Raw genomic sequence first — 20,522 nt, forward strand, 5'->3', positions numbered from 1 at the left:
AAGTAATTTATATATATGATAATTTGTTCAATGAAAAAAGACATTAATTAAAGTTACTTTCTTTTTGTTATAAGTTACTTCTATAATATATGTAAATTACTTTTAGGCTTTACTAAATTTACTTTTATATGTCTATGAAGTAACTCAGTGAAATCTAAAAGTAATTTAGACATATCATAAAAGTAATTTGTGATTTTTCATCAAAATATAATCATGTGAGATCTTGTCGTAAAGATTTAATTATTACGAACACAACGGTGTAATCGAATTGTAAATCGGATGAGTAATTTGAGAGAAAATTTTATTTGAAGCATAGATGATAGGAATATTTCTCCTACTTACTTAATGGATTAGTACTATAGTAAAGTAAGATTATTCCAGCTAACACATATCTGGATTCTGGATAGGCGTCGCTAGTTATGACTAAATCGAGAGTGCTCTCGAATTAGATTTTGCGAAAGTTTTGGTAGGGCAAAATATGATACCAAATCAAGCAGACACTAACGTAGTTGAGTTAGTAGTATAAGAATGGAGTCAGGAGATATATGGTCATATAAATTTAGTGTTGAAGACTCAGAATTCAGTTATCAGAAATGCAGACAATATATGGCCTGTCAGAAATTCAGAACATCCCAGTCGGCCAGTCTATAGCGGTCTGTATGCCTTTTCTGTTTGTCTTAGTTCTCATAGTTACTTTCACTTTACTGAATTTGTAAAAAAGGTGAAAGGTATCTAACCTGCAAGTGTAAAATAATACAAAGCTAAGCTTATACCAAACTTCAGCTAAGCACCTGGTCAAAGCACCTCTAAGACACAAGAGAATAATGTGCATCCCTGCATAGTCAAAAGCACAGAGAATCTACTCGTGGACTGCGTTGGTCGTCAGCCACAGCTACAGCCAGCCTAAAGGGCTTGAACAATTGAAGGCCAGCCATGGTGACGCACTTAGTGTTCCTCTCCACAAGTTGAGGTTCTCTTCTCTGTCCCAGCTTCTGAAAACAGCGCCTACTGATAGATAATCTTGAGTGCCAAGAATAAAGTTGTCGTTAGCATGCATGTTTTAGTCAATTCTTTGCATTATAATAGCATATAGGCGTTGGATTCCATTTGTATTGTGGCTGGCCTGAGTTTGTTCAGAGTTGGTCAAGTAGTTGCAGTTTTTTTCGGTTGTAGTGGCCGAGCTGGGTCTGGAGCGTGGGATGGCGCGTTCGGTAGTTAGATCCGGCAAAGCTGGTGTTTGTTATGCATGTAACAACCTCACAAGATGAGGAGTATGAATAGAAAGAATCAGAAAAAGCTGCGGTGGTTGTTGAGCAGCGCCAAAACTCTGCTTTGCTGTGTTTCTGTGTTCGTCAGTACACTGTTCATCATCCTGCAAGCGTCAGTTAAGCTAGGATAGCTACGATCTCGCGTGTGTACAGGGTGTTTTGCTGACAATTGGTATCAGAGCGGTACTGGAACGATCCGGCGATGTCATACACACCGCCTGGCCGTCGTGGTGGCGGTGGCGGCGGGGGGAGCGGCAACGGCCGCGGTGGCGCAAGCGGCAGCGGCGGGGGGAATGGCGCAGACGGCGCATTACTTCCGCTCGTGTCTCAGGGGAGAGACGCATCGCACACCGCTCGCCTCCCAGTCCTCTCGAGGACGAACTACCCGGATTGGGCGCTCCTGATGCGCGTCAACCTGCAGGCACAGGGGCTGTGGACGGCGATCGATCCCGGCTACGCGGAGTTTCGTGAAGATCGGGCGGCTCTCTCGGCAATCCTTCAGGCGGTGCCGCGTGAGATGTTGCGCGGGCTGGCAAAGCATGACACGGCGAAGGCGGCGTGGGACGCCATCAAGACCATGCGGGTCGGCGTCGACCGTGTGCGTGAGGCGAAGGAGCAGGGCTTCCGTCGTCAATTTGAGTCGATGCGATTCAAGGAGAGGGAGACGCCGGAGGAGTTTGCGATGCGGCTCACTGCTGTCGTCGCAGACATTCGCGACATGGGTGGAGTCATGGAAGATGAACACGTCAACAAGAAGCTGCTGCGCGTTGTTCCCAAGAAGTATAAGCCGGTGGCTATCTCTCTCGAGCAGCTGCTCGATGTGAAGACCATGGCGCTGGAGGAGCTAGTTGGGCGGCTGTCAACAGTGGATTCTTACAGCGATGATGAGGAGGGAAGCAATGGCGGCAAATTGTACCTCACGGAGGAACAATGGCAGGCACGTGTGAAGCAGCGGGAGCAGGAGGGCTCTGGCAACAGCGGCAATAAGGGCCGCGGCGCGCCCGGCGCGCAGAATCACCGAGGCAAGCCCGGTGGGTCACCAAAGGGCAAAGAGGCGGCCACTGGTGCGAACAGCAGCCGCGACATCTCAAGGGTAAAGTGCTTCAATTGTGATGAATTTGGTCACTATGCAAGGCAGTGCCGCAAGCCACGTCGCCAACGCCGGGGAGAGGCGAACCTGGTGCAAGCCGCCGAGGAAGAACCGACGTTGCTTATGGCACATGTCGTAGGGGTGTCACTTGCTGGCGAGGCGACACTCGGACGAACACCTAGTGGACAGGAGGTACACCTCACGGAGAAGAAGGTGATCCTGGACCACGAGGATGGTGGAGAGGAGGAGGTGACAGGAGATTGGTTTCTGGATACCGGCGCCACCAACCACATGACTGGAGTGCGTTCGGCGTTCGCCGAGCTCGACACCGGCGTTGTTGGGACGGTGAAGTTTGGCGACGGCTCTGTGATTGAAATCCAGGGGCGCGGGACCGTGGTGTTCCGATGCAAGAATGGTGATCACCGGTCTCTCGACGCGGTGTACTACATCCCGAAGCTGCGCAAGAACATCATCAGCGTCGGCCGTCTCGACGCGCGCGGCTACGACGCACATATCTGGGGCGGGGTCTGCACACTCCGTGATCCCAATGGTCTTCTCCTCGCAAAGGTAAAACGAGACATAAATTATCTCTACATACTCAAGCTGCATATTGCAAATCCAGTCTGCATGGCGGCGAGCGGTGGCGACACGGCATGGCGGTGGCATGCGCGTTTCGGACACTTGAACTTCCAGTCACTCCGGAGGCTGGCCCAGGGGAACATGGTCCGCGGGCTTCCGACCATTGATCACACTGATCAACTGTGCGACGGTTGTCTCGCGGGCAAGCAACGACGACTCCCGTTCCCGGAGGAGGCCAAGTTTAGAGCACAGGAGGCGCTCGAACTGGTGCACGGCGACTTGTGTGGGCCGATCACGCCTGCGACCCCAGGCGGCAGGAAGTATTTCCTGCTCCTCGTCGACGATATGAGCCGGCATATGTGGATACGGCTCCTCTCCGGCAAGCATGAAGCGGCGACGGCGATCAAACAGTTCCAAGCCGGCGTTGAGCTGGAGTCCGGGCGAAAGCTGCGGGCTCTGAGGACAGATCGTGGGGGGGAATTTACCTCCGTGGAGTTCATGGACTACTGCACCGATCGCGGGATGCGGCGAGAGCTCACTGCTCCTTACTCCCCGCAGCAAAACAGAGTCGTGGAGCGGCGCAATCAGACCGTCGTCGCGGCGGCGCGCTCCATGCTCAAGGCGGCTGGGCTGCCGGCGCGGTTCTGGGGGGAGGCTGTTGTGGCGGCGGTGTACGTTCTGAATCGCTCGCCAACGAAGGCGCTGGATGGTGTGACCCCATATGAGGCGTGGCATGGGCGACGTCCCTCGGTCGAACACCTTAGGGTGTTTGGCTGTGTCGGCTACGTCAAGACGGTGAAGCCGAACCTGCGCAAGCTTGACGATCGAGGTACGAGGATGGTCTTTATTGGCTATGAACAGGGGTCGAAGGCATACCGCATGTATGATCCTGTGGCGCAGCGCGTCTGCGTGTCGCGGGATGTCGTTTTTGATGAGACGGCGACATGGGCGTGGCGTGATCCTGAGGATGCGGCGACTGAAGAAGAAGAGTTCACGGTGGATTTCTTTGTGAGCCCTGTGGCGCCCTCTGTTGCTGATGCGGGCGAGCAGACAGGAACGCCGGTGCAGGCAGGCGTGTCTCCGGTGTCGACGGGCGTTCTGTCCTCACCACCGCGAGCGCCAAATGGGGAGTTTTGCACACCACCAACTTCAGTGACGCCAGAAACAGATGGAGGCCCTGTTAGGTATCGCCGAGTGCAAGACATTCTCTCCACTACTGAACCTGTTTTGGATTTCGACTACAGTGATCAGTGTTTGATTGCTACTGAAGAACCAACAAGCTTTGTGGAAGCAGAGAAGCATGAATGCTGGAGGAGGGCAATGGTGGAAGAATTGAGATCAGTTGAGGAAAATCAGACTTGGTCACTTGCTGAGTTGCCGGCAGGGCACAAAGCCATTGGGCTTAAGTGGGTCTATAAATTGAAGAAGGATCCATCTGGTGCGATTGTGAAGCACAAGGCAAGACTAGTTGCCAAAGGTTATGTGCAGCAGCAGGGTGTTGACTTCGATGAAGTGTTTGCACCTGTGGCAAGAATGGAGACAGTGAGATTGTTGGTTGCACTAGCTGCACAGAAAGGGTGGGAGATACACCACATGGATGTGAAGTCTGCATTCTTGAATGGAGAGCTTGAGGAAGAAGTTTATGTAGTGCAACCTCCTGGATTTGATGACAAGACCAATGCAAGCAAGGTTTTGAAACTGAGAAAGGCTTTGTATGGGTTGAGGCAGGCTCCTAGGGCTTGGAATGCCAAGTTGGACAACACACTGCTGTCTTTGAAGTTCAATAAATCTGCAACTGAAAGTGCTGTTTATGTGAGGGGAGTTGGGGACTCAAAGCTGATAGTGGGAGTGTATGTGGATGATCTTATTATCACTGGGTCTCAGAAAAAGGAGATTGATGCATTCAAGTTGCAGATGAAGCAGAGGTTTAACATGAGTGATTTGGGTTTTCTGAGCTACTATTTGGGAATGGAAGTTGTTCAGAAAGGAGAAGGGATTTTTCTGTCACAAAGTGCCTATGCAGGAAAAATTCTGGAGAAAACGGGCATGGAGGGCTGCAATCCCACTCAAGTACCCATGGAGGCAAGGCTCAAGCTGAGTAAAGAAGGCACTGGAGAATGTGTTGATCCAACAGAGTATAGAAGTATAGTTGGCAGCTTGAGGTACTTGGTAAACACTAGACCTGATCTGGCATATTCTGTTGGTTATGTCAGTAGATTCATGGAAAAACCAACAAGTGAACATTGGGCAGCAGTCAAGCATATACTGAGATACATCTCAGGGACTATCAAGACAGGTTGCTGGTATGGAAGAGAAGAAGTTGGAAATGCAAAGTTGGTTGGGTTCAGTGATAGTGATATGGCAGGTGATCTTGATGATAGAAAGAGCACCACAGGTGTATTGTTCAGGTATGGTGGAAGCCTGATCAGTTGGCAATCTCAGAAGCAAAAAGTTGTTGCTCTATCATCATGTGAGGCAGAGTACATAGCTGCCACTACTGCTGCCTGTCAAGGTATTTGGCTGAGTCGGCTGATTGCTGAGCTGCTTGATGCAGAACCCGGCCAAACAACACTTATGATTGACAACAAGTCAGCGATTAATCTTTGCAAGAACCCTGTATTCCATGACAGAAGCAAACATATTGATACCCGCTACCATTTTATCAGGGAGTGTGTGGAGAAGAAGCAAATTGCAGTGGAGTATGTCTGTTCTGAAGATCAGCTTGCTGATTTGTTAACTAAGCCTGTCGGACGAGTTCGTTTCAAGGAATTGCGAAGGAAGATGGGTTTGGATAGGACACTTCAAGATTAGGGGGGAGAATGATAGATAATCTTGAGTGCCAAGAATAAAGTTGTCGTTAGCATGCATGTTTTAGTCAATTCTTTGCATTATAATAGCATATAGGCGTTGGATTCCATTTGTATTGTGGCTGGCCTGAGTTTGTTCAGAGTTGGTCAAGTAGTTGCAGTTTTTTTCGGTTGTAGTGGCCGAGCTGGGTCTGGAGCGTGGGATGGCGCGTTCGGTAGTTAGATCCGGCAAAGCTGGTGTTTGTTATGCATGTAACAACCTCACAAGATGAGGAGTATGAATAGAAAGAATCAGAAAAAGCTGCGGTGGTTGTTGAGCAGCGCCAAAACTCTGCTTTGCTGTGTTTCTGTGTTCGTCAGTACACTGTTCATCATCCTGCAAGCGTCAGTTAAGCTAGGATAGCTACGATCTCGCGTGTGTACAAGGTGTTTTGCTGACACCTACTTCCTCTACCTTGCCTTGTGCTTGTCCAAATAAAGATTAAAGAACATGTGAGGCTGAGATGACATTGACTGCTCCATTTGTTGCATAGGTTATCCAAATTATTGTCTTGGCACCTCATATTTTTTTAGGGCATTATTGTCTTAGCTGTTGAGTGGAAATGTGGAACAAAAGGCTCTCTCATACTTGGAGGAAGGTTGCCCCCACCAATTCACACTTTGTTGGACATAGAACCTCCCTCTTCTGTCATCCTTTCTTTCTTTCTTTTTTTCTTTTATCCTTCAGAATATATGTTATCTTTCATGATTCCTCGACGTATCGACCACGAAGAACCATGTAAATTTAGAGAGGAAAAATGGGACTGAACAAACCGATAGACAGTCTTTTATTCAGACAAAAGGTTGAACTTGTGAGAAAAAAATGTTTAACACGAAAGTTTGCTAATATAAGAAGACTTGGTACAACTAATTTATCTCAAGCCACTAGCTGGCTAGCTGCTGCTATCCCGATAATTGTTGGCACAGCCCATATTGATATGTCAGTGTCAAGACCATTTTGTATGTATAACCAAAGGTATGGCTATTAACCTGGATTGATCATACTGGACCTTGCATATTGTCAGTGTCGTCCATAAATATTTTGTAGGCATACCTAACTGATTTCAACATCCAAGAGGTTCATGCACCATATTGGATTCTCTTAATCTTTTTATTTAAATAACCTGAAAATTTCTTAACTAATTGATAACCTTGTCTATTCAAGAGAGGCTCCAGCACAGTTGAGAACTCCAGATGCACCACTCACATAAGCAACAGCGAAGTCAAAAGATATGCATTCTTATGTCGACACGAAGCGTGTATCGATCAACTCTGTAGCTAGCAAAGATACAGTATACATATATACTCTTTAGTATAAAGAAGATACGTGCAATGGATTATAGCTTTTTCCTTTAACAAATGGGTTAAAGGCAATGAACTTCCGTCTCCTTCTTGAGGTCTGAATTCTTATAGCATCCCTTCTGAGTAGACTTACGTGCTTGACTGAAGTGTATCGACCAGCTATCAGCTTGGCACATAGTGCAAAGGCGTTTCGGTGCTCTGTAAAACACGACTAAATTATCTGAAAGTCTGAAAGAGAGATAGTGGCAAGCACGTTTTTCATACTTCGCCAGGGAATGGTTATCTGAAATCGGTACGGTGTATTATATTGCTGTAAGTTGCCGGGGTGAAGTAAAGTTCTTCAGATCAGATACAAGGCACTGAACATATGATGTTTCTTCCATGTTGATCAAACTGTTTTAAGCATCTGAATTTCACTGGCTAGGAGTTTACATGCAAATTTTGAACAAAATGTACAGGTATGCATTGGGTAAGAGACATATCAACACTATACTGCCCTTTCAACTTTCAGGTTTAGGAATATGAATGGATTGCTCATGCCGGCCGTATGGAATATTTTTTTCCTTGCAAAAAGAGGTACAAAAGCATTTTCTAAAGAAAAAATAGAGGTGAAAAAAAATAATGAGCAAAAGCACAAGCATTGGGGATCATCTCTGGCTAGCCTGTTTATTGTTCACCTAGTTCAGAAGATGTCATGCATGACTTAATCTAATGTTGAGCAACTTTGAGAGTATCGAGGAATCGTCCCATGGTACAAACCAATAGTCGGGTTCCATTATATTCTATTATTCTCCTTAACCCCTGCACTTTCCCTACACAAAGATCATATCAAGTGGAAGTAAAGGCATCACTATCCATCAGCTCAAGCCACTGGATTTTTAACCTTTCAACCATTTCAAACGTTTATTTTACAAATAGAACCTATCAAATTTATTGCAGATATAAACCCTAACTCCACGCCAAGGCCTAATGTGTCAGTGCCAAGGAAGTTGGAGCTGACCCCTTGCCACCCGTGGCAGGCTGGCAGCCCAGCCATGACGGCGCCTGGTGTGGCAGGAGGTACCATGGATATTAGCGGCGATACGTTATACCTTAGTGTCAATTACTTTGGCACCAATCCTTGGTAGGATTAAATGTAAGAAGTTACAAGTCTTCGATTTGATATGGGTACAACATAGTAAAATTATCGAGCTAACAAAAAAACTAAGTATTTATAAGTAAATTCTAATGTTTAGGACTTACATGGACCGTCGAGGTCAACGCTTGGAAACATCGGCCGCCAATGCAGATGCTCCAGGTGCTTGGGTCTCGATGCCATGGTGTCTGGTTCTAACACATTAGATCTCGGCACCAATTGGCGCGAGTTAAGGATCTGTATTTGCAATAAGTTTTCGTGATGGTCTATCTGTAAAATATGTTATCTAAAGGGTACAAAGTATAAAAAAATCCACGTTTAAGCCACATCTACTCATCTAGAAATACTCAATGACGCAAAAAGCAAATTAGATCAATCCTTATTTTGAGACCCAAATACTATTTTTTAACCACTAACTTTGTAATTGAATATCTTATCACCATGCGCCTGCCCAGCCCCTCATTCCACATGAATCTTCTGATCCTTAGAGAAAAAAATGAATTTGTTCATGCACTGCTCACGTGAGAGTCTTGGTCATACACCACTAATTCCTTCTGCTCACTTGGTAAATTAAAAAGTTGAAACGGAATGCCTCATGCATGGAGACCCAACCTCTCCTTTTCGTCTGCCTTTAGTAGTGGTCTAGCAACTTTAGTTGTTTTTTTCCTTGGTTCCGAGCGAGAGCGAGTTAGCTAACGTCACAAGCTAAGCTACTGATCAAGATTATTATTGCACGCTTGCCCCCCTAAGTTCCTAACACTAACTCATGCTAGCTAAAGAAGTAAGATTTGCTGTGATCGGGAGATGCTACCGGACAAGTGATTTGTTTCTTGGTTAGCTTATAATTTTGGCGATTTCTGATACTACATCCGAGGCGGATCCTTCAGTTAGCTAGAGAGTCTGAAAAAAAACTATACAATACTATAGCACCTCTTTTAATGGACGTATGACAAAATTTCAGTGAGGCTCTATGGGGGCTCCTATGGTTGCAACACCAATAATAGGGGCTCGAGACCTCAAAGCCCTATGGTGGATCCGCCAACATCCATTTGCAGATATTTAGCAATATTTTTTTTTACTGTTTTCACTTTGACCATTAATATTTTTAAACTACAATGTCTCTATTAAGATCTTTGTTTTTTTATCCGACGTTGGTTAGTTCAAACATCAAATAAAAAATAGAGGGAGTATTTAATATGATTTCAAACCGTCATTTCATCCCGTGGACAAATATAACTTTCGGTCATAATACACTAGCAAAAACAATAAAAAGTTGTACTACTAGATTCCAAAACCACTTTGCAAATTAATTCAAGGAACAATTTTTCCCATGAGCAAGTTTAATAGTATAGCCAACTACTAGTGCCAATTTATCTATAGCCAATCTAGTAGCTCATTCATACAATAGTTACATACTACACTATTAATACATGGTCCACCTGTCATACACACACCGCGTCTTGGAGTCCGTGCTACAGCTGACTATAAATCTGTAGCCTGCTGATCTTCTTAGAATATGTTTGCAGCTGGCTTATAGCCTGCTATTGTACCTGCTCTTAGACGGTTGACCTTTTTCTTGTTTGGGAATCGTGAGGCAGATGGTGGAGAGATCTGCCGTTTACTTTGATCCGAAGGTAAAAACACACACAAGCTTGGCCCACCACTCCACCACCTGGGTGGTAGCCAGTGTTCGTCTCGGCCCAGAATCGATGCAGCCAGCAAGTGCAATGCAAGCTCCCCCACAATTATTGCTCCGATACTCCAATCGCCATCTGCGAAATGCTGTCGCTGTTCCTGCCTACGAGCGAGAGAGAGAATCTCATCTCGATGCTGAACAAGTAATTTTCCCGGTTCTGAATCCGTTCAATCATCCAGGAAAAATGTCCGGAATTCCAGGTAAGTAATTTTCTCTAATTTCTTATCCTGATCAGATTTATAGTGAGATTCAGGGGAATAGAGATCTGCTGGCTTTTTCATCGGAAAATTTCGCTGAATTGCGTTCGCGAAAAAAAAAATTCGCTGAATTTCGTACAGCGGATGATGAGGATTGAAAAGGTTGGGTGCTGCAAAAGCGAGAGGGGGTGGGGAAAGAAGGGCGCAAGACCAATCAAGCCAAAAGGAAGGCAATGCCACGAAGGAATCGGCTAGGGTTAGCCATCCGCAGCCACAGCCGAGGGGTTAGCGGGTTTAGCCCTAGCCCACCATGACTGTTGCGGCGCATTTCATCTCCTCCTCGCCGAGGGGAAGAAAAAACCGCATCGCGACGGCGACATCGGGGGGGCCTCTTTAATAATGCTTCCATCAGAGAGCATGGCCATGGCCATGGCCACGACCTTGATCTTGAGGTTTGGGGGTTTGCGAATTTGCAACATTAACAATAACGCATCATTGCTGCCCCTGCCTGATTACCACACTAATTAATTTCTCTTATAGTGCTTTATCTTATCTCTTCTTCTAACTTTAGGTTAGCCGGGGTCGAAAGGTTCTTCTTCTTTTGCGCCTTTATGGCAAAGGGGAATTCTTCGTCGTCACGCACCAAGCGTTACGCAATTCGCAAAAGAGGAGGTGCCCCACTGCACTCATACTTCTATTATATATTCCTCGGTGTTTTATTTAATTTGTGTTAGTTCAGAGTATTATATGTGTGGTGTAATTTCTTGCTGCTTTTGGGAAAGATATGGATCATGGACAATGATTGCCAAATAGTGTAACGACTTAGACCTAGTAGTTAGTTGTCAGACACTGTTATGCGAAAATCGATTGTTTCTTTGAGGTGTATACTTTGATATTGACTGAATTTCATGGTACTTCACCTCCATGTTTACTTGTGTAAGTTCTTGCTAGGCGTGTCTACTTACTTGTGTTGAGAAATGAAATAGCTAGATGCTTAGCATGATCTGTTCCTCTTGAGAACAGAAACCCTCAAGATCATATAGCTAATTAAAGAAACATGATATGGGCACACCACCAAAAAAGCAACCAGGAAGGAAGACAAGTAGCATAGGATGAGGGAAAAAAAAGAAAGGTGTAAAGGGGGCATCTTTTTGGGAAGGTTGAGGAGGTTTAGTGATCAAGGAGGGATACCCCAGAAATGGGAAGTTCCACCGAGCAGCCAAGTTGCTGAATCTAGTGATGTCCCCTAATTGCATCATGGAATCTAACATGAGCCCCATTATAGGGTCATCGTATTACCTCGCTCTTAATAAAATTGGTTGGATGATCTTTTCGGCTGCCTAGCTAACAATCTGAATATTAGTTAAATCCTGCTTGCCTTCATGAGGCAACAGGGGCACTCTAGCAATGGGATTAAGTCCTGATAAGTTCAGTTTACTTGTGTGGTATTTGTACTGTGCCTGTAATAACTGGAGTACTAACTAGTAGTGTTTACAACTTTATTATGTCCCCTTGGGTGACAAACTAAATCTCTTAACTATGCTCAGTTATGGCATATGAGTTAGTGTTGCCTTGTCTGACGAGACTTCCTTTTCTGAAACCAAATCTCCTTGCATGCAGCTTTCTGCCTAATCAGTATTTGACAGTGGATGTGGTGTATTTAACCATCTTTGCTTGGCGGTTTCGTAATAAAAATGTGTGTGGAAACTGCTTCCTGGCATGCTTTTGTAGGGCACTGTCAATCACCTGGGTTATCTGAAACTATCGATTTTTGCTAGTGTGTCGATCTATCGAAGTAACCAAGGCTGTGCCTCAGACTTAAAAGCGTGCTACTTTTTTACACCTGAAAGTTACCATCTTTCTTCTCTGTCAGAATCATGTGCAGACTTTTTCTGGCTCTACTAGTTAGGTGGTGAGGGATGTGTGTATGTATTCCTGTGTGCAAGCAACTTCTCACATATCCAACTAGTTTACGAAAAGAATAATTAGTGCATCCTAAGCATGAGGCCCAGGTGATAATATTAGATACTAAAAGCTCTTCATACTTGGCTTCTTCTTTTGAAGGGAGGGCAGCTGTGGCTCTTTATATAACCCTGCATCACTTCTTCTGGCTAACTGGTGTCCTTTGGAGCTGAGCTACATAGCACATCCGTGGAGTCTCTTGTGCTAAGCAATTTACCGTTCCAGTGCTCTACTTTGTAGGCCATCCATATTAGACGGAAGAACTTTATCAGGTACTAAGTTTCTCTGGATATTTGATTCACTGATTCTGTTTTTATTATGTGTGTCATCTTGGTGAAGAACAAGTTAAGTCCTACTCTTTGGCTTTCACTATATGTGCTGTTGTGCTAGAATTAATGATAACTTGCATTTCTATAGGGTTTATTACCTGATTGACAAAGAAAAAACATCAAACCACAGCTTGCCTTTCATATCTTGTTTATCTTTTCATTCCTAGTAGAGAGGAAGTAGGAAAATATGTTTCCTGTTAACCTAACCAGCAGAGTCATCAGGTGGGATTTTCTCCTTCGGTGATGACTCGTTTAGTGAAAGAAGGACATGATTTTTCTTGGGGACTCTGAAAAATTTTAGCTTCTGAATAAGTGGGCTATCTGATAATTCTTTAGTTCTTCCAAGACATCATAGCTAAGGGTTTTTGATTTTGTCTCGTCATGTCTATCGTTGTTTCTTTTCTTATTTGAATGGGACTGCAAAGTGCTGGAGTGGTACTAAAACTGATCATATTCGCTTCTCCAGTAAGTCTGGAATAGCACTCGTAAACCATATGTTCATTATAATCTTTACACTGTTGGAATAAAGTTCCTTGAGCGAAAACTTTTTTTTTCCCTGAGAACATATCTTTCTTAGAGTATTTTCTAAGACCATATCTTCTTCCATGTTCATGCGACACTGGACACTCTAGAGCAACTGCATAACTTTCAGTATTGTTTATGAATTATGCAGCTAATATTCCCACTCTGGCACATGAATTTATGCAGTATTATTATTGGAGGAGACCAATTCAAGAATGATATAATGGAGCTTTACCCTGGCTATCTTGAAGACCATTTTAACATCCACAAGCTTAGGTGTGTATTCCTATAACCGAATCCCTTATTATTTCTGAATTTTCTCTATTTAATATTTAGCAAATGGAAAATGACAATTAGAATTGCTGCATTTTTACGTTGAAGTTGAACAAGCTGTCAAACGAAAGAGAGTTAGCACCTATGATGCCATTTACGCATTCTAGTATTGCAATTTGCATTAGATTTTCATTAGTTGTGGCACAACATGATGTAAACCGAATAGATATTTATTACAGCAAGTGGACTAGTGCTGTGGTGCAGCGAAAGTGAGATCATGTCAGCTAGGACAGACAAAGGTGAAGCCTACAATAATAATACGCTGGCTACCAGATTTCAGAATCACCAATTAAGATAGAAGTGCGACATCAACTGATACCTTGTGCTAATTCTCTGAAAGTATAACATAGATGCTCTGCTTTGTTCTCTTGTTTAGACAACCACATCCACCCATTTGGAACAAATCAAAAGGTTTCCTCATAGCCCGTAGGTTACTGCGAATTTACACTGCACATAGCTGTTTCTAAATAGGGCACGGCAATAGCCGTGAACTCTGCGTCTTGCACATAGCTGTTTCTAAATAGGGCACGGCAATAGCCATGAACTATGCGTCAGATCCTTGTTGTAGAGGATCCTGATAGTTGACTCCTCAACGGAAAAATAAAAGACGAGGTCCTAATTTGGCAAAATAGTGCAGGGGCACTAGAGAAAAAAAAGGCATTTTGCATCATCTCCAACCCAGTTTAGGGCAAAGGAGAGGCTACTGCTTGGCCCTCCCCAAGTGATGTTGCGGGTCTGAAGAAAGTGGTGAGCGATGACCAATGCATCACCATTCACCACTAACTAACCAATCAAAGTTTCATAAGAAAAAGAAAAAAAGATTAGCCAATCTAGCATTCCTTTTTTCTTCCTTGACATCATCTGTCCTTTCATGTTCCCCAGCAGTGCACTGTGCACTACTGTCTACAGCAAACACAGTTTCCTTAAATTCCTCTAAAAAAAATGTTACATAGTTATTTCAGGCTTCAGTCTAACCAGAAACTTGAGCTTATTTCTGTGCCATTAGAGATTAGAGCCAATCCCTCCAAATTGGTTAGAATAAACATATAGGTAGTAAATACATATATGATGCCCATATATGCGGGAGTGAATGCGACAAAATGAGGCGACCATTATACAGCAATGCACACTGCTATTCCTGATAAGTTGGGACATACACATAGTGGGGTTTGAGCTATCCACGGTGGTCGGAGGTGTTGCAGGGTGAGCAGACAAAACGAAGCCCACCGGTTTTGCATTTTCGTGGGCGCTGGATAGGCCAACCTCACTCGCTTTTAGCGCAAAAGCAAAGTGGAGCCGCCAATAATTGAGCGACACATTACCAAGGTCCCTCCAGTGTGCTGGCCCGGCAAATCCCCCACTACGTGTGGGAGTGAGTGAGCTTCTTCTCCTGCTGCTGCTGCTTTGCCCGTTCGTGCAGCACGTAACATCATCCTCACAAAGACAAAGATGGGTTCCATGGACGATGGATCATGATCGATTGATCATAGATGCTGCGTCATCATGCTTTCTGTGCTTGGGATTAGATCACCAGAATCTTAGTTACAATTACAGACATCCCATGGAGTTCAGTTCAGGTTCACTGGTTCAGGACTTGGTTGACATCGAAGGCACAGGATTGACTATACTTCATCCGTTTCACAATGTAAGTCATTGTAGCATTTACCACATTTATAATGATATTAATAAATCTAGAATGATATATATGTCTAGATTCATTAACATCAATATGAATATAGAAAATGCTATAATGACTTGCACTATGAAACAGAGGGAATAGCTTAGTAGTAGTATATGAGGATGATGACTGAGACAGACAGCCGACCCCACAAAAAAAGAGTGGGACCCACGAAGCAAATCTGAGTCACTGAGGAGAAGCAGCAGCTACCAGGTGGCAACTTGTCCGTGGAGCAGCAAGGGAAGCGAGCGAGTCACTCTCAGCGTCACGCACCGCGCCTTTGCAAAAGCTAAAGCTCGCAGCGGCAGCGCCGCCACCACTCGCACTCTGCTTTGCTTCCTTCGTCACACTGCCGGCACTGCACTGCCTGGGAGGCTGGGATTCCAGATTCCAGGTTCCACTCGAACTCAAGCAAGCATCCAGCCACTCGCGGGCAGGCACACGCAGTCCAGGCTGCTAGCTAGTACTCAGATTCTTCTCGTCTCTACTAGGACTAGGCACAGGTTCCCGCATCATTTCTAACAATCTAGCTGCAACTAGCTTGAAGCTGGCAACTGATTCGTACTCCCTCCGTCCCAAAAAAAAAAACTAAACCTAGAAGAGAATGTGACATTTTCTAGTACAACGAATCTGGATAAATGGTTGTCCAGATTTATTGTACTAAGAAATATTAGATGTCACATCCTTGCCTAGGTTAAGTTTTTTTGGGATAGAGGGAGTATTAATTATCCCTCTGATCACAGCCTCTTTGTAGTGAGAGAGACTGTTACTGTTACTGTTGGGCTGAAGATGACTGTGCTACTGATCGGACCTGGGCTGTTGAGTTAGTGATCATTCTGACAATTAGACTCGTACACATGATAAGAATTTTTTTTCTTCCCTGATGGAAGTGCGCTCGCAAAGTGAACGTCATCTCAGCCTTCAGATCAAGCTTGATTCATCATCATTTGTTGCGCATGTTGTCAACCTCTGCATGCCACTTTGGCAAAGTGCTCTAATCCCCAGTGAAAATGGCGCCTTTTGATCCCCCAAGCTTTTGTGGAGATGCATGCGGCCGCACTTGGGGAGAGCATATTTGCCTTTGCATACAGCTAGCTATCTCTAACCTTTGTGCTGTGCTGAGCACATTCCATTTCCCAGTTTAAAAGAATCACCTTTTTTTTCTTCTTCCTTTCCTCCCTAGCTTGTTGCAGCTGCTGCTCCAAGTAGTGTGTGGCGATCCTTAGTTTTTTGCACTTAGGGAGGGTGCACTCTGCTGATCCTCTTTTACTTGGTTCAGTATCAGCAGCGCCTCTCCTCCGGAGTACATGACCTCGGCGTCGACGCAGTTCGCGGCACCGGTCAGAATGGGGGCGTACGACCGGCCTCCGCCAGTTGGCATGTGGAGTCACGAGCAGTTCAAGGTTGACAACGGCCAGGCCACGAGTGCATCCACGATCATGGAGGCAGAGATGAAATTTGAGAATAGGGTGAGGAACACATCCGCTTTGATTTAATTTTGTTTCCTCTAGTATTTTGAGTAGCTATGAGCTGTGGCTTCTACTAATTGCCTGTTGAATGATCGGGTGTTTAATACTCATTTTGATGAGATTTGCAGCTAGAAGAAATTCCCCAAGTAGTTCTGGAGGAAGGGAGAAATGTTGATCAGGAGGCAAGCAAGCCGCCAGACAAGGTGAGCATCACACAGTACAATCCAACCATCTCTGCTCTGCTCCATTATATGAAACCGTGTAATTATTACTCTTTTCCTTTTCTTAAAAGATGCAGTAGAGAAATTCCCAAAACTCACAGTCCATTTCATATGTTAAATTCAGTTTGGTCTTGCGAGATAAAATAATTTTCTGCTTATTTATTCAGGTCCTCAGAAGACTTGCACAAAACAGAGAGGCTGCACGGAAAAGCCGCCTGCGGAAAAAGGTAAAATGACAAGTACTTAACTACTAACATGCTGTCACCATGCTAGATTGTAGCTTTCCCATTTTTGAAAAACAAAATCCTCATTATCGGCATGATTATGGTGTTCCATAGGCTTATATCCAACAGCTGGAGACAAGCCGGTTGAAACTAGCGCAGTTAGAGCAAGAGCTTCAACGGGCCAGGCAGCAGGTACACGGATAACAATTTGTTGTGCAGCCACTTCAGCTTACACTTGTGTCACTGACTCCATTGCAAATTTGCAACTGCTCTGATGCAGGCTGTGTATGCAAATGGGAGCCTTCGAGAACCAAATCTTGGATTTACAGGACCGATCGATCCAGGTTAGGTTTTTTGTTGTGCCGCTCTTTCTGATCACAATGTTCAGCACAGATTTAACATTTTTGTTCATTCTAATTACCAGCTTATGTGGTTTCATCATATTACGTACATGCAGGTGCCTTAGGTTTTGAGATTAAGTACAGCCATTGGGTGGACGAGCAGAATCGCAACACTGGTGAGCTGAGGAATGCGCTGCTGCAGGGGCAGACGACGGACCAGGACCTGGAGCTCAAGTTGCTCGTCGAGGCTGGGCTCGACAACTACAACCGCCTCTTCGAGATGAAAGAGGAAGCCGCCAACTCCGACGTGTTCTACATCATGTCGGGCATGTGGAAGACCCCCACCGAGCGGTTCTTCCTGTGGATCGGTGGGTTCCGGCCATCGGAGGTTCTCAAGGTAGCTAATCGATCTGCACTGCACACATGTACTCCAGAGCTTCAAAACCACTAGTGCCAGTTGATTTTTTTTACATGACATGATGGCAACTCTCTCTCTCTCTCTCGTTGTTGCTTCTGCTATCAGAATTTGAGACCGCAGCTGGAGCCTCTGACGGACAAGCAGGTCGTGGAAGTGGGCGGCCTGCAGCAAACCTCGATGCAGGTCGAGGACGCCCTCTCGCAGGGCATGGACAAGCTGAAGCAGACGATCGCGGACTCCCTGACGGCGGCCGACCCGTTCGACTCCCCCGAGGCCTACATGGTGCACATGGCCAACGCCGTGGAGCAGCTCAGATCCCTCGTCCAGTTCGTTACCCAGGTAACCAAACCAAACCAAAACCAACCGCCAAAAACTCCGATCGCCTCATTGTCTCATTCATCATGGCATCTGGGACTTGTGTGTGCAGGCAGATCATCTCCGGCAGCAGACGCTGCAGGAGATGCACAGGATCCTGACGACGCGGCAGGCGGCGAGGGGGCTCCTCGCGCTGGGGGACTACTTCCAGCGCTTCCGAGCGCTGAGCTCGCTATGGGCAGCTCGCCCGCGCGATTCAGGGATAAGCTAAACACCGTAATATGGTCACGGTAGAAGCTACAGATATCAGTAGCAATTCGTCGTGTTAGTTCGCTACTTCAGTGTCAGGTCAATGGCCAGTGAAGGATGAAGAGATCTTTCTACCTGTGCTTCGTCGAAGAAGAACAACTCGTGATCGACTTTCTGCAGCGCCGCTGCAACTGCAATCCAAGGAATGGTGTATGTTCGCCTGCTGAGATGAAGAAATAACCAAAATTAACTTTGGTCTTTCTGATGTGGGCACAAGAGAAGATGTAATATAATATGTAAATATATACATGTTTTGGGTATCATTGCCAGAGGCCTCTACAGCTGGTTTTATAGACATGTGATGTAATTATCTGTAACTAGTGTTGCTCGGTTCCTCCTCCCTAGTACGGCAGACATAGGTGACATACTGCCATTGTATTGTATGGGAGAACAAATTAGTTCACTTGAGAACTAGAAAAACATGCAGTGATGTTTTGCTGAAGTTGAAGTAGTTTCTGCCACCACAAAACTTACCTTGAGATTTGGTCTCTGCTAACATGGCTAACCGTATTACGTAGCATGGCTTACTAGTGCGTGGGTGAACACATGGTGTCCTGCGCAAGTGCTCCAAGAGATTTATATTAATACTGGTAAAGTGAGAAAAAGAGAGAGGATGGTAAAAATAGCTAAACAATTGAGATGATGATAAACTATGGTACAATTGAGGTGATGATAAACTATGGTACATGTTAGTTCTAATATTATCTTTTTAGATAGTTTGTATATACCCCTCCCGTCTTAAAATATAAGCATTTTAGCTATGATTTCGGACAAACAGTTGTTCAGATTCATTGCTAAAAGTATTTATATTTTGAGACTAAGGGAGTAGTACATAGAAGAAAATATAAAAAATGAAAAGGATACTTTCATACTTATAGGATAATATAAGGAAATAGAAAAAATAAAAATAAGGGTTTCACACTTATAGGTAATACAAGGAAATATAGAAAATGAAAATGAAATTTTTGAAAGAGTAAAGTCCATCACCGGTCCCTAAACTTGTACCGCTATGTCATCCCGGTCTCTAAACTCGCAAATCGACCGTTCATGTTCTCAAACTTGTTCGATTGTGTCATCCCGGTCCCTAAACTTAGCAGATCACTCGTTTAGGTCATCTAACTTGTTCAGTTATGTCACCTCGGTCCCTAAACAGGACGGTCTAAAAATTTTATATTAAAAATAATTCATATTTTTTTCATGTGAACTCTAATGAAGACAAACTTTATATCAAAATTGTAGCCTTTTTTATTTTAAGTCATTTTTTGTCCCAAAATGTAATTTTAAATTTAAAATTTCAAAATCTATAAACATGCAACAATATTTTGGAACCCTAAACAGTTTTAATTCAAAAACTTTTCAACTACAAAGTTGTAGGTCACATCGAGGGCTACAATTTTGATATAAAGTTTGTCTTCATTAGAGTTCACATAAAAAAGTTATGAATTATTTTTAAATATAAAGTCTTTAGACCGTCCTATTTGACCAATATGATATTCAAATCCAAGTTTAGGGACCGGGGTGACACAACTGAACAATTTGGAGGATCTAAACGAGTGATCCACAAGTTTAGGGACCGGGATGACACAGTTGAATAAGTTTGAGGATCTGAACGGTCGATTTAAGAGTTTAGGGACCGGGATGACACAGCGGTACAAATTTAGGGACCGGTGATGGACTTTACTCTTTTTGAAACTTCTAGTGTAATGCGATGAAGGAAATGTAGAAAACTTTAGAAACGCAGGGAACATAGAAATATAGAAAATGGAAAAGAAACTTTGAAACTTATAGGGTATACGATTTTGAAACTTATAGGGTAATACGATGAAGGAAATGTAGAAAACTTTAGAAACGCAGGGAACATAGAAATATAGAAAATGGAAAAGAAATTTTGAAACTTACACGAGGAACGAAATATAGAAAATTTTAGAAACGCAGGAACATATAGAAAAAAAATTAAAAAGGAAATCCGCTTGGATCGGGATATTGAACCCGACGTGAATCGAACACGCAACCTTCTGATCTGGAGTCAGACGCGCTACCATTGCGCCACGGATCCAATGGTGATATGGTTCAAAACAATTGCCAAAATATGTTTTAGGTCTTCCGATTAACGCAAACCAATACTAAGCAACAACCTTTGCTAATTGATTAGCTCGGGCCTACGTGAGTTCGTTGGGTCGTCACGGTCGATGGAACCAGCTCCCCAACTCACCTAGGAATAGATTAGGAAAAGCGAAACTTCAGTCCACCGAATGGTCCGAAATCCTGGCCCTACAACGTCACACTTT

The 20,522-nt window shown here is 44.4% G+C and overlaps 1 protein-coding gene and 1 non-coding gene across 3 annotated transcripts; one reads left to right on the forward strand and one right to left on the reverse strand.

Annotated features, from left to right (window-relative positions):
• The first annotated feature begins 9,994 nt into the window (after positions 1–9,994).
• On the forward strand, positions 9,995–18,699 carry LOC9270267 (transcription factor TGAL6-like). Of its 2 annotated transcripts, NM_001424312.1 has the most exons (11): positions 9,995–10,116; positions 12,178–12,347; positions 13,113–13,202; positions 16,217–16,406; positions 16,535–16,609; positions 16,795–16,854; positions 16,966–17,043; positions 17,132–17,195; positions 17,309–17,589; positions 17,716–17,949; positions 18,038–18,699. In NM_001424312.1, the coding sequence occupies exons 3-11, from the start codon at positions 13,150–13,152 to the stop codon at positions 18,194–18,196; spliced, it is 1,194 nt and encodes a 397-aa protein (NP_001411241.1). In that variant the 5' UTR covers positions 9,995–10,116; positions 12,178–12,347; positions 13,113–13,149; the 3' UTR covers positions 18,197–18,699. The 2 variants fall into 2 exon arrangements, with proteins under 2 accessions (NP_001411241.1, XP_025880678.1); XM_026024893.2 differs by lacking the exon at positions 9,995–10,116 and having other exon boundaries at positions 12,231–12,347; positions 13,113–14,904; positions 18,038–18,676.
• Positions 18,700–20,218: 1,519 nt separating this feature from the next.
• On the reverse strand, positions 20,219–20,290 carry TRNAW-CCA (transfer RNA tryptophan (anticodon CCA)). Its single transcript has one exon. It is a non-coding gene; the product is annotated as a tRNA-Trp (tRNA).
• Positions 20,291–20,522: the final 232 nt, after the last annotated feature.

This window comes from Oryza sativa, chromosome 4, assembly GCF_034140825.1.
Source record: "Oryza sativa Japonica Group chromosome 4, ASM3414082v1".
Lineage (NCBI taxonomy): Eukaryota > Viridiplantae > Streptophyta > Magnoliopsida > Poales > Poaceae > Oryza > Oryza sativa.

Coding starts and splice junctions, on each gene's coding strand:
- LOC9270267 (NM_001424312.1), top strand. CDS start 13,150: ATGGAGCTTTACCCTGGCTATCTTGAAGACCATTTTAACATCCACAAG. Junction 17,044..17,131: donor TTCAACGGGCCAGGCAGCAG/GTACACGGATAA, acceptor GCTCTGATGCAG/GCTGTGTATGCAAATGGGAG. Junction 17,950..18,037: donor TCGTCCAGTTCGTTACCCAG/GTAACCAAACCA, acceptor TTGTGTGTGCAG/GCAGATCATCTCCGGCAGCA.